General features: G+C 32.4%; 2 protein-coding genes across 2 annotated transcripts; one reads left to right on the plus strand and one right to left on the minus strand.

The window, feature by feature from the left end:
- The first annotated feature begins 151 nt into the window (after positions 1-151).
- Positions 152-10463, plus strand: LOC133197625 (CBY1-interacting BAR domain-containing protein 1-like). The gene is made up of 8 exons (XM_061333735.1): positions 152-237; positions 1072-1140; positions 3113-3228; positions 5812-5936; positions 6831-7112; positions 7368-7481; positions 7773-7982; positions 8300-10463. Exons 1-8 carry the CDS (start codon positions 206-208, stop codon positions 8519-8521), a joined length of 1170 nt encoding a protein of 389 aa, XP_061189719.1. The 5' UTR covers positions 152-205; the 3' UTR covers positions 8522-10463.
- A 2485-nt stretch (positions 10464-12948) lies between these two features.
- On the minus strand, positions 12949-14141 carry LOC133196654 (uncharacterized). The gene has a single exon (XM_061332513.1). It carries the CDS (start codon positions 14105-14107, stop codon positions 13040-13042), a length of 1068 nt encoding a protein of 355 aa, XP_061188497.1. The 5' UTR covers positions 14108-14141; the 3' UTR covers positions 12949-13039.
- Positions 14142-14512: the final 371 nt, after the last annotated feature.

The raw sequence follows: 14512 nt of genomic DNA on the forward strand, positions 1-14512 counted from the left end.
GACTCAAACATACATTCCGACATTAATTAATTTTAAATGGAATATTCTAAATAAAGAAAAAAATAGTATAGTTAGGCCTAAATGAAGGTTTTATAAAATATAACTAGTCAGTTAAATCAGAACTCTTCTATTTTGAAAACAACATTTGGTGTAATGAGGAATTTCAGAGGTTTTTCGGCCTGTTTTGTTTTGTAGGAAAAAGAAGATGAGTAGAACTGGTGCAGAAATACGTGCAAGGTAAACAATTAATCAATGTATATGTATAATTATTATCAATACTTTATGACTGTTATGAATGACTACATACTGAGTTAGAAAAGAGGAGAGTCTTCTGCTTTCATGATTTGACATGTTTGTTTACTTTTGATATGGACCCAGGGCTAGACTAAGTTCAGTAAAATATTGAAAACTGAATAAATCGGTATCTTTGTTTAACTTCTTTGTCCCTAGACAACTATCATACAATAGGTCGTTTAATAATTATAGGGAATAACTATGACATTAATGACCCTTGGTTCAGGGTTCATGACCAGGGTTGGAACAAGTTGATCATAAACTGGAAAATGCATCACATCATTTAAAAATCTCTGCACTCCTGAACATGTAGCATTTTGATCAGACAAACTTGATGTATAATTTTAATGAGCTAGTAGGTGTCTACTAAGATAGTGCAGTTCATGTCCCCTGGGTCTACTAGATGCCAGAGAGTGGACATACATATAGTTGATCATAAGTTGAAATGCCATTTTGTCTAGCAGACAAATTTTTAAATATTTTTAAAGATTACACTGTACAGAAAACGATCTGCGAATCCAGGGTTATATAAAATGGGAGATCAGTTTTATCATTGCATGAACCCATTCTTTCCGCAATTTAATACCAAGTATATGACACACACACAACAATGGTATGGGTGTTCTAAATAATCAGTAATTTTTGAAAATAAATCTAGTGCTGGTAGACTGCTTTCAGAATGATTGTAAAAGTTTATAACAGCAAATAAAATCTACTTCAAAGTCTGTAATATATACAATCTTAAAGATTTTTAAAGAGTTTTAATGTGCCTTTAAGCAAACAAAAGCCAAACCAAAGAAGCTGGATTAAACGAATGATGGGTAATGATTCTAAAGGGCAATCAAGGTATATTGCTATGTTACATTCTTTGTTTATGTTGGCTAGCATAGATTACCTTTGTACTCCAGAGAGGCATATCATTATTTTTTCCTGCATTCATCACCTGTGCATGGTATCTGTTAATAGTCAGAACAGCATGTTGCATGAGTAATGCATGAGGATTTTGAGGCATTACCAGTATCATACATATAGGGGAAGGGGGCATTAACATTAATTTAGAATTGACAGTTTCTGGCATTTGTTACTATGTTTGGTGTAAATTATATTGCTTGCTTGTTATAAAGATGATTCCAGTGATTTTAAATATTTTTTAAAGTAAGATGTAATACTTAGTTTTATACATGCATTATTTACAGTCATGTTATAATAAGGTAATTTATTAATTTGATTTTAGGTAGAAATACTTATTAATATCATTAACCTATACCAGAATTCTGTGCTTTTAAAATATTATAAATATTATGGATGTCAAGTGTTTAATGTAAAATGATGCTCCATTAATATTAAAATTTTCATTTGTGAATTAATGCTTTATTTGCCATTATAATACTCTTGAACATCTAGAAAAGACCTAATGCCTGTACATGTCTTGATTCATGTAACTTTATGAAATCTTTCCATCTGGATTTTAAACAACCATTTATAATCATAATCTGTTGATGGGATTTATGGTAATGAAACTAATTTTAGAGAAGTCCCTTAATTATGTCCCCACTTATGTTGTCAAAACAAATCTCATGAAAATGCTTGAAAAATAGTGATGAGTGGAAGTTATGCTAATACATCAAATAATGTTAAATGAAGAATGAATCACAGGCAAGTGCTGTAATGTAATGAATCCTACATATATTCAATTCAATTCACTTTATTGACAATTACCATGTCGGCATACAGTCATGACATAAAACGAATTAACAAGAATAATACATACATATACAAAGTGACAAATGTGAGTTGAACAAAATAATGTAGAGTATATTCACATATTTCTAAGTATTCATTGCTGACTTTCTTTTCTGGTGTCAAAGCACTTTTTCAAAAAACAACATATCCTTCTAGAAGTTGTAATATTTGTAGGATTGACAATTTTTCTAATGGGATTATCACTAGTATATGTGTTTACATTAAATATATCAGTATAATTGCATCTAAATTGGTCATACTATATAGTAACTTAGAAAAAATGTAGAAATGAAGTTTATTTCAGTTCAATTTATTATTATTGATACTTCTAGACTATCATAATACAATGTTGAATAATGGTTTTTCCAAGTTGATTCAATTTATAATCAATGTTTATCCATGTAATATATTTCCAGTCAAAACTTTTATTAATACATGTATAAATTATAATATTTTGTGTATTTATATTTGATTTTGTCCATGGTATTATTTATTTATTTGTGTTAAACTGACTATATAACTAACATCGAGTCTATATTTGAAATATCATATAAATGGAATTTTTAGCAACCATCAAATTTTGGCTTACATTTATTTAGTAGTGGTCCTGGAAAAGGTAAAAATAATGTCTCCAAAAATTTTAACCCAAATAATGTATGGGAAAACAAATAGAGTTATCCCTAAAATCACTAAAAATTGATAATATTTTAAACATGTTAAATAATACAAAATGTAGTTAATTTTAGGATAAAATCACAAAATTTGCTGGGTGCTAAAATATCCTGTTATATATCTTATGATATGCTGATTGACAATTGCTCTTTATTACTGATTAAATTTAATGTCTCAAAGGTCAACTGTTTATATCAAGTAAATTCATGTGATTCTTTTTTTTCCTTTAAATTTTATTTTCCTTATTACATTTAACTTTTTCTAATATTTTACAATTCAGTATCTATTAATTGTACATGTATTTGCAAAAAAGAGTCTATTGAAAATATTTCTGTGACATTTACATGTACATGTAGAGTATTTAACTGTACAACCACTATTTTTTCTACATCTGATCTTGTAGTGAGAACAAAGTTAAGCTGATACAAGAGCGTATAAACCTAGTGGAGCGACACTTTGGTCAGCTGTGTGATGATGTGGCATCTTACACAAGAAAATGTGCCCGTCTCAGGGATAAAGGTAAAATAACAGCTGTCACCTGTAACATCAATAAAGGTAACCTTCAGGATAAAGGTAAAATAACAGCTGTCACCTGTAACATCAATAAAGGTAACCTTCAGGATAAAGGTAAAATAACAGCTGTTGCCTGTAACATCAATAAAGGTAACCTTCAGGATAAAGGTAAAATAACAGCTGTCACCTGTAACATCAATAAAGGTAACCTTCAGGATAAAGGTAAAATAACAGCTGTTGCCTGTAACATCAATAAAGGTAACCTTCAGGATAAAGGTAAAATAACAGCTGTTTCCTGTAACATCAATAAAGGTAACCTTCAGGATAAAGGTAAAATAACACCTGTAACATTAATAAAGGTAACCTTCAGGATAAAGGTAAAATAACAGCTGTCACCTGTAACATCAATAAAGGTAACCTTCAGGATAAAGGTAAAATAACAGCTGTTGCCTGTAACATCAATAAAGGTAACCTTCAGGATAAAGGTAAAATAACAGCTGTCACCTGTAACATCAATAAAGGTAACCTTCAGGATAAAGGTAAAATAACAGCTGTTGCCTGTAACATCAATAAAGGTAACCTTCAGGATAAAGGTAAAATAACAGCTGTTTCCTGTAACATCAATAAAGGTAACCTTCAGGATAAAGGTAAAATAACACCTGTAACATTAATAAAGGTAACCTTCAGGATAAAGGTAAAATAACAGCTGTTGCCTGTAACATCAATAAAGGTAACCTTCAGGATAAAGGTAAAATAACACCTGTAACATTAATAAAGGTAACCTTCAGGATAAAGGTAAAATAACAGCTGTTGCCTGTAACATCAATAAAGGTAACCTTCAGGATAAAGGTAAAATAACACCTGTAACATTAATAAAGGTAACCTTCAGGATAAAGGTAAAATAACAGCTGTTTCCTGTAACATTAATAAAGGTAACCTTCAGGATAAAGGTAAAATAACAGCTGTTGCCTGTAACATTAATAAAGGTAACCTTCAGGATAAAGGTAAAATAACAGCTGTTGCCTGTAACATTAATAAAGGTAACCTTCAGGATAAAGGTAAAATAACAGCTGTTGCCTGTAACATTAATAAAGGTAACCTTCAGGATAAAGGTAAAATAACAGCAGAAACATAAAGGTAGCTTTTAGGATTCAGGTTAAAATAACAGCTGTCATATCAATAAAGGTAGCCTTCAGAATAAAGTAATTAAAATAGCAGCTGTAGCATCATGAAGGGAGGCTTTGAGATAAAGTTAATTATAGCAGCTGTAGCATCATGAAGGGAGGCTTTGAGATAAAGTTAATTATAGCAGCTGTAGCATTATGAAGGGAGGCTTTGAGATAAAGTTAATTATAGCAGCTGTAATAACAGTAAAGGTAGCTTTTAAGATAAAGGTAAAATACCTTCTGATGTGTCTGTGAAGGAAGCATTAGGGACAAATATTCATGTATGTAGTCTTGACTATAAAGTTAGATTCAAGAATAAAGGTAATATGCTGCAAGTTTTACTTCATTCAAACCCCTCTTCACTTGTTTCTGTACTGCAGCAGCAGTTTTTAGTGAATTGCTTAAATAATGTTTATGTCTCCCAACTGATTCAATATCCAAGAGCATTTTCTGAGTACAATCAATTTATAAACTGGAGCAAGTTACCGACAAATAAGTTGATATTACAAGGATTTGAAAAGCCCTATTTAAAGTCAGTTTTTTGCATATTCTACAGTTGTTATATTTACCTTGTTTGTAAATACAACCTATCAGTTCACTGGGTCATATTTTGTCTGACATGTTTGATACCATTTGTAAGGTTATTGCTTTTATACTAAATTTGACTACAGGGTACTACAATATACTCCGCATACCTGATCAATACATAGGGCTCACGGTGAATTTAACATGGAGTGCTTACTCATTCTGACACCTAAACCCACCTGGTGTTTCCAGGGGTCCATGTTTGTGCCCTGTTCATTTTGTTTACTGGATTCATGAGATTGGTCACTGCTTGAGATCTTCACATTTTACATAAGATTTAAAGTATAATCAGTCACTGTTATATGTGTAAAGAAAGTCTCAAGGTTTAAAGTAAAATATTAATAATTATATCTGTCAATGTTAGACTATCTGCATTCTGAAAGTGTTTTAATGAAGGACAATAAATGTCTCTCCTTCAGATGTCTTAAACTTTCTGAATGCCAAAGTCAAGGTTATCAAAACGATCTAATAATCTAAAGGTCAAGGTCAAGAGAGGATCAAGATGGTTTACACTGTCTTATTGTCTTTAATACCAAAAATCACTTGTATATTTGAATTTTAGAACAATATGAAAGATTCTTGCCTGAAAATGGTTGTAATAGAAAAACAGAATTGAGCTTTAAACAGTGTTTGTTCCTTCAGTGAAGGCATACCATAAAGTAGTGACAGTTAAGATTTCCCAAAAAAGAAATGAAAACAGTTCTAGCTGTAATTTTCCTTACTCAGTGCTGCCTCTCTGAGTGACACATAAGAAGATTTGGTGTACGTGTGACACTAGATATTGTTCTGTATAATAGAAGGACACTAAACATTCAAGTGTAATTTTGCTTTACTATAGGTGATCAGATAGCAAAGGACTTGGTGGATTATACAGATGCTGAGACCCATAACCCAAGCATGGTCAGGTCATTGTCAGAGTTTGCTTCCAATCTGTCTTCAGTGCAGGACTACAGACAAGCTCAGGTAAAGATAGGTGACATTGTCTTATTACATGACTGTAAACAAGCCCAGGTACAGATAGATGACATTGTCTTAATATGCGACTGTAAACAAGCTCAGGTTCAGATAGGTTACATTGTCTTGTTACATTACTGTAAACAAGCTCAGGATCAGATAGGTTACATTGTCTTATTACATTACTGTAAACAAGCTCAGGTTCTGTTCAGATAGGTTACATTGTCTTATTACATTACTGTAAACAAGCTCAGGTTCAGATAGGTTACATTGTCTTATTACACTACTGTAAACAAGCTCAGGTTCAGATAGGTTACATTGTCTTATTACACTACTGTAAACAAGCTCAGGTTCAGATAGGTTACATTGTCTTATTACATTACTGTAAACAAGCTCAGGTTCAGATAGGTTACATTGTCTTATTACAAGACCATAAACAAGCCCAGGTACATAGATAGGTGACTGTAAACAAGCTCAATTATAAATAGGTGACTTTCTCTTATTACGTGACTGTAAACAAGCTCAAGTATCTGTATCTGAGCTTGTTTAAAATCTTGTAAGCAGACAATGTACAGATAGGTTACTTTAAACAAGCTCAGGTGACTGTCTTATTACATGACTGTAAACAAGCTCAGGTATAGTAAAATAACATTATTTTATTATTAGACTACAGACAAGGTCAGGTATACCGATGGATAGACGACATCGTCACATGGTGCATCAAAGGAATCATATCCACTTTTAATACTTGAACCAGATTTTATGGGGTTCTTTTTTCAGTTAAACCAGATTTTAGTGTGTGTTGAAATCAAATTATGGTCCAAAGAGGACAGCGTATGTTAATTTATGTACAGGTATAAATGGTTATATCATGACATTAAAATGTGTAATTTTTCAATGTAGGTAACAAGACTGGAAGCCAAAGTTCTGACACCTCTCGCAAATTACGGACTAAAATGTAAACAAGCCAAAAATGATATTAAGGAAGGAATGAAAACACAAGAACTAGAAGTCACTCAGCGTAAGAAGTTAGACAGACTGCGGCAGAAAGCACCTGCTAACAGAGCCCAGCTGACAATGGCGGAGACAGAGCTACAGAAGGCCAGTGTTAAAGCATCAGCTGTCACAAAAAGTCTAGAACAGCTGATCGATAAATTTGAAGAGGAGAAATTAAAAGATTTAAAGGTATATGGGAGAGGAACAGCATATGCACTGTATTATTCATAGCAAAACAACATGTTAATACTGAACGAGAGATCATTGTACAGCGTATTGATTTAAATTTATTACACAGTGTTTTTAATTATCATTCATTCCCTACACAATCTGAATAATTAAAGTGTTTCATATGTATATCATGAATATACTTGTAGTAGAAATGCAGTGATTTTATGCTCAAAATTATGAAATAATTCATTCTTGCTTCATATTATTCAACAGAAAGTTTTGACAGACTTTGTCAACATTGAGATGATCTACCATGCCAAAGCTCTAGAAATGTACACAGAGTGTTTTCAGAACATTAAATCATTTGATTTGGATGAAGATATAGAGGTATGTCATTGTTAAACGAGTGAAATGTTTTTTTCCAAAGCCCATTTGAGGCTCAAGTAGGATTCATGGACCAAAGTTTGTCTATTGTCAATCTGTTGTGTATTTGTTAAATTTTCTTAATTTTGTAATACTTCAGAATAACTGGATGCAGCTTCATCCAAACTTACCACAAAGTGTCTTTGTAAGAAGGGAATTTTAAATTTGTTCAAATGAAGGGCCACATTTCATTAACATTAAGTAATCTTATATTCATTACTAGTACTCTGTTTAATTTTTATTTTAATTCATTAGGAATTTAGGTCCAAAATGCAGCCATCCAATTCTGCCAACCGAATGAACATGGTAAGGTCCTCCTCTTACACCTCCCTGGAGTCAGCTGAGGACCGACATCCACCGTCCAGTATTCGACGACAACAGTCTGCCCCTGCCAGTCGTAATGTCACCCCCACCAAGTCAGCCAGCACAAGTGCCTCACCTCTCAAAGCCACTGTGGACTCCAGGGTACACCCATATTATGCTCATTTCAAATTTCTCACATTTTAAAATCCTTCAAACTGCAAACCATTGAGATCAGTTTTAATATAACAAGGAGTGAAGAGACTTTTTAATTTTAGTTACATTTTCCAGTTTGACTGTAGAGTTTTATGAAAAACTTAAAATAAATAGAACAAATTGAAAATTTCAGCTTGAAATCCATGACAGTCATTTTATTCTATTAATTAAATCATCTATTGAATGTCCTCTAATATCAGACATATGGAAAAAAAATAAATGCATTTTGTACACTCACAATGCAATCTGAAATTCCCGATTTTCAGAATGGTTTGGATGATGATGAAACTGAGGAAGATGAAGATGATGAAGAAGAATCTGATGAGGATGATGATGATGAAGACGATGATGATGATGAATACACAGAGACAGAAACAGCTCGTACAGAGACAGCTAGATCCACTGCACGGACAGACAAACCATCAGGCCAATCAGAAAAGACTGTAATTCGGCCGCCCTCTAGTCTGATAAAGAAGGTATCCCAGTGAGTGGCTGTTATACATACTAGAAAATCAAGTCTTCTGACCTCAACAAAGTTAAGTTTTGTCATCATCAAAACTGCTATATATTAACCAAAATACAATGCTGTATGGATTCAGATGTTAAATGGTGGAATATTAAGGCTATGCAATATTAATGAAAGAATAACTTTTTTTATACATATTTGTACTTATAAAATTTTAACTGAAAAGTTTCATCTACGTCATCTGCTATTGGAGGCAAGAAATTTACACACTTGGAAATACTATGTACTGTCTATATCTTGTTATATATATATTATATATAATTTGTACAGGTAAAGTGTGTTATTGTTTACTTTTGAAAATACATGTACATGTATCTTCAATATTGTCAACAAATATGAAGTATTGGTGCTGATGTTATGAACAGAACTGTACAGACAAGCAGTAGTTACAAGACTGAATATTTGTACATATGGAAGTTACGAGACTGAATACTATGTACAGTATATGGTGCAGTTGTCATGCATTTTTTGTGACATGGTTCACACATCCGTCCAGCATTTAATCAAGTTGTTATATACTTGTGATATTTTAAAGGTTGATTTGGTTGTCGATCTTAATTAGGTTATCTTATTAATTGGCTTGAATAATTTATTGTCGTAATCAAATTTCATTGCCTTATTTAGAAAAGTACACTGATGTTTTACAATGTTTGATATTTCAGTAAGAAGATAAATTTATATAAGATGCTTATATAATATGCATGCATGTTTAAAAAATATTTTATGGCAGTTATTTTGTTCTGACTGTCATCTTTTCATAATATGTACATGTATGTAGACAAGAAAACATATAAGAGGTTTCTTTTTAAAAGCAAGTCTTTAAAAAACTCTCAGGAAATCTATGGATCTTAGGTGATGCAAAATTACTACATGAGTACATGTACCATTACATGAACTGCCACCAATAATTTCTCATCTGCTGCACATTAAATTGATCACTTTAGTGCAATTGTTTTTTATTATACAGTATATGCCCTTTCACAAGAAATTGGTTCAGAAATAATGTATAAAATGAGTTTATAAGCTCATATAATCTACAAAAACATTTTGACATGACCACTTTTATAGTGCATTGAAACATTTACTGAAATATGTACACAAAATTCGAATAAGAAAAAAATTATGGTATTCGCCCAAAGAATCATAATTATGATATCTGCCCCAAGAAGGAATTAAACACTTGTCATAAAAGGTAGAGACCACTAAATAATAAAGAAAGAGAGTTTTCAGAACGTTATTAGAATATATGTCAGAAAAAACAACAAGTATTGATATCAGGAAAACCTGCTTTGTAAACAACATTTTTACACTATTTCTGGGCCAACTTGTTTCCACCTTGCCACAGTACACTGAAATATATTTTACATTTGTATTTATTATAATACATCATTATAGTATGAATACATGTATCATCTGTTTAGAAGTGTTGATTTAAACATTGTTTTTGCATTTGTATATAAACATGTACCAGTAACATGTAGGGTAGTTTGGCACAAAGATTTGAAGTCAGATGGCTTATCATTTTGAGCCACAAAAAGAATAATTTTGGTTTTTTCATAATCTAAAGCAAAAATTAAATGGACCCATGTTATTTGGGATTAATTTATCATTTTTTCTTTCAAAATTTACTTGGAATAAAATTACATGTACTCCCTGATAAAGTTAACTGTCATGTGTAATTGATATGCCATATGTGTTTTGCACGGAATTACGCACTTGTCTGTTTTTGTTTTTTTTAATTTTTCCAGCCACTCTATTAAATATAAAGTCAATAAATTTCTGATGTAATAAAATAAGCTTTATTATATAGATACATGTAGACATGTATATTTTTTTTAGAATTACATAGAATCTCATCCTTACGAATTTTGTTTAATATATAAATATTCTTATGCCCAAAGTCATTGACTAATTTTTTTATTATTATTTACACATACACACTTGAAGTTTTCTTTTGAATTTCAAATTATTGTTTGTATCATCAACTATTTCTGGCAGTGTTTAGAGAATTAACTTCTGCACTACAATGTTAACAAGATGCACAGCCTGTGATAAATGACAGATTCTCCACTGAAATGTTTGATAAAAAGCAGTTCAATAAAATCTTAATTATAGAGAAATATTCTTTGTAATTTCTACAGAGCTTGACATTAACAATACAGATGTGTGCTTAAGATCAGTTTCAACAAATTTATATTCTCCATGACTTGTCGCATTGTTCAAGATGATGCATTCTGCATTTTTATTTTTGAAGATACACATAATTTACTAAATTATTTGGTTTTATTTCAGAATTTAAAAAAAAAAATGAAGAAAATTTACTCAACTGATGTTATTGTAAAATACACATTATTATTGTAATGAATAAAAATGTTGCTTTAAACCTAGATGTCCGATTACTACAGTTTACATTATTTAAGATATCTGAATAAAGTATCTTTACTTAATCTGAAGGTCATGAGTTCGAATCTTGGCCGTGACTGACCTAAGTAAAGTAAGGTTCCCATAAATATCTGATTGCAGAAACTATCCATATTATTTATACTTTAAATACAAATTTAATGTCCAGTCAACAATGAAAACCAACGATTTTCATTTTTAAATAATAAATAATTGATAACTAAGTCAGTACAATGATCTAAAATTTAATATTATAGCTAAAAAATAATTTGTACAATATATGCCACAATACATGGTAGGTTAAAAAAGAGCCACCAGTAGAGTGAATAGACATTCTCTAAAATGAACAGATCACAGAATCTGATATATAAATGCATATACTTGTACATGTATTTATAAGAAGATGGAAACCATTTATTCATAAAAATAGCTTCAGGTATATACATGTAAATAAGGTGAAAATTGCTTGTGCTTTCTACTGTACAAAAGAATGTGAAACAGAGAATATTACATACTAAAATCCATATCATATGTCATATCAGCCCGAGGGCCGAAGGCTATGTATGTAGTACATGTATTCTATTTATCAAATATTTGAAATACTTAATATGCACATAAAATCATTGAAGAATGTTTCGTGCATGTTTATGACCTTTTTCTTTAAATCTAATAAAGCAAATTTAAGGTCTTTGAAAACAAATTAAGTCCACAGATGTTAGTAAAGAATTATTTTACATGTATACTTAAATAAAATCAAGTTAATTAACTTTTAAACTTTAAACAAACGTTACTTTCGGTTCGATATGGATTTTTGCTCGCTGGTCCGATACATGATATGGATTTTCGGACTAGTCCTTGATATGGGATATTGTGACGTCACCCTTATCGCACAGTGCAGAATCGGTGTATTTACTACTAAGTATATGATAAATAATAATATTAAACATTGGTTGCATTATATACATTGTATTATAAACTTGTGTATGATAGACTAAGTACAACTGGTCCCTTCACCCTGTTCAGTCTATTTGTATAAAGAAAAATTATATACTATATATTAACAAAATCTACAAACTTTAACATTGCATTGAGCCATACACACAGGATTGTCTACAAGACCAGGGGGTGGGGAATTTTCCCACCTCTACTGACATAATCCGACCGTTACTCTGTACTCGGGCATTGCCCCCCCACCCCCGCCCAAACACCCGTCTACTTTTTTAATTTCTCCATCTATTTCAGTTCTTATGGACAGCCCTGTATGCAATACAATGCATTCAAAACATAATGGACTAAAAAACATAGTTTATACATGTTACAGACACCTTGTTCTAAAAATTCACACTGCATCTATCTCAAAAATTTATCTTTTCATTTTAACATGTAGTACATGTAACAAAAAATCATGCATAGGTGTAGTACCTGTCACCCAAGTCACTCAGGTGACCTACTGCTGTGTTTTTGTCTGTCGTCATGCATTGTCCGTTGCGATTTTTTTTTCTGGAACCGTTCAACCAATTTCAACCAATTCTATGGGTAAAGGGGAAGAAAATTAGGAATTGTGAATTTCATCCACTCTGCCTCTCTGGAGCCTTTGGGAGGATATGGCCAACACCATAAAATTTAATGCAATATTCAACAATCGTCTTTTATGATATAGGTCTAGACCAGTTCCAGGTGAGCCCAAAGAGGTCATATTAGCCTCTCATCCCCCCCCCCCCCAAATTATATTAGTCAGCAGTGGATCAAGAAAAACAAGAAAGATCAATATGTGTTTGTGAAACACTGTTGCCCCTGTATCTTTGATCGATTAGGGGCATAAAAATGCATCCCTCTTATAGCCTCTTCAACATATTCAAAAAAGTATTATTTGAACTACCGGTAGTTGGTAAATACATGTGCATGTATATCACATGGCAATAAATTACACAATCTCACTCAACAGAATTTTCCTAATTAATATCGTATTTGAAATAAAAACATTGTTATCCCCCCTACTTTATTTTTTAGTTCTGAAGTCCTAATAAAAGTACAATGCTGTAGTTAGCAAAGTGCACTGTAAAATTTTGTAAAAATGTGCTTAGCAGTATGGCATTAAGTCATACCCCAAAAGCATTTCAGCAATAGGCTCACTCAAAGAAAGAAGCTTAAAGGGTGGGTGCTCACATATCATTTTGGCATGAGGCAGTGAATCTGTAATCCAGAAATTTTCAAATTTGACATCAGAATCTATAAACTTCTTCCAGGACTCCTTAGGAAACACAGCATGGGTGACATAAGCACTGACTTTTACTGCTCCTTTCTCGTACAATGCTTTAGCGCACTCTCGCAGTGTTCCTCCAGACTGAACCAGATCATCTATAATAAGAACATGTTTTCCAGCAGGGTTTCCATCCTTGACCTTCACAATCCTACGATTACCATCCCTGATCTTAACACATGTAATAGGGTCATCATCGGGAAAGAAGTTATGGAACCTTTTACATGCTCCATCATCAGGAAATGCAACACTCATGTTGTTAAAATCAGGCAAGGTTTTCATTTCCCTCAACAATAGAGGAACAGCAGATTCAAGCCTTGGGATGACATTTTCTGAGAAGTAAAATCTTTCTTGAAGTGCATGTATGTCAAATATGACAATTTGAGCTGGTCCTTTTGTTGTGAGCGGTATACCTGACAATAACGTGGCCATAGTTTTTGCTGTAGCTATCTGTCCCTCTGTGTCGACACGTTCCATGGTTCCAGTTGGAAAATATGGCATTATGAAGTGAAATGAGCGTGCTAAATATCTTGGAAACATATACAGAACTGACAGCTGTTCAAAGACCACATCAGGAGAGTGAAAACTCCCGATGAAGATGACATCTTTCCCTGCCATGTATTTAACATCCTCAATAAACAAATTTGGAAACCCGTCGGGAAATGTTTTCCACTGAATGGTTTTTCTAAACTCGACTTCTCGGGGTTTGGAGCTACTTCCAGAAATTGAGAAGGCACGGACCTCACGGAATGCCGGCCTCTGGCTCTGCTCAGACTGCTGCTGTTCCTTCGGACTAATAGAATGGGAGCATATGTTGGCAATGTTTTCTGCTAATGCTTCCATTGAAGGATGTGCATAGAGCAGAACCGGGCTGTCATCTCCATTCATATTGCAGTGCAACAAATCTACGCCTTAGTTTCGATTCAATGTTTTTGTTGTGTAAATTTTATTGTATTCTCGATCCCGATCTTAATTAAATCGGTTTCAGAACCCTGTTCACTTTTTTTCGTGTACTAGACTTATCGAATTCATAACAAATATAATGTAGGAAGTGTTAAATGTTACATGTCATATTACAGGGTTACTTCTAAAATTCACGTCTTATCAATGTACACGTATAATTATATAAATATACAATTCTTGAGTTGTGTGAACACCCCCCCCCCCCCTTTGCCCTGAAAGAAATAGTTACTGCCAAAAAAAAAAAAAAAAAAAAAAAAAAAAAACTTCATCAATTTTTTCATACATAGATATATTGATATTTATTGATAAATACATCTATATATTACATAA

Source organism: Saccostrea echinata, unplaced genomic scaffold (genome assembly GCF_033153115.1).
Source record: "Saccostrea echinata isolate AGI-Se365-2 ecotype Australia unplaced genomic scaffold, CSIRO_AGI_Sech_v1 ptg000030l, whole genome shotgun sequence".
NCBI lineage: Eukaryota > Metazoa > Mollusca > Bivalvia > Ostreida > Ostreidae > Saccostrea > Saccostrea echinata.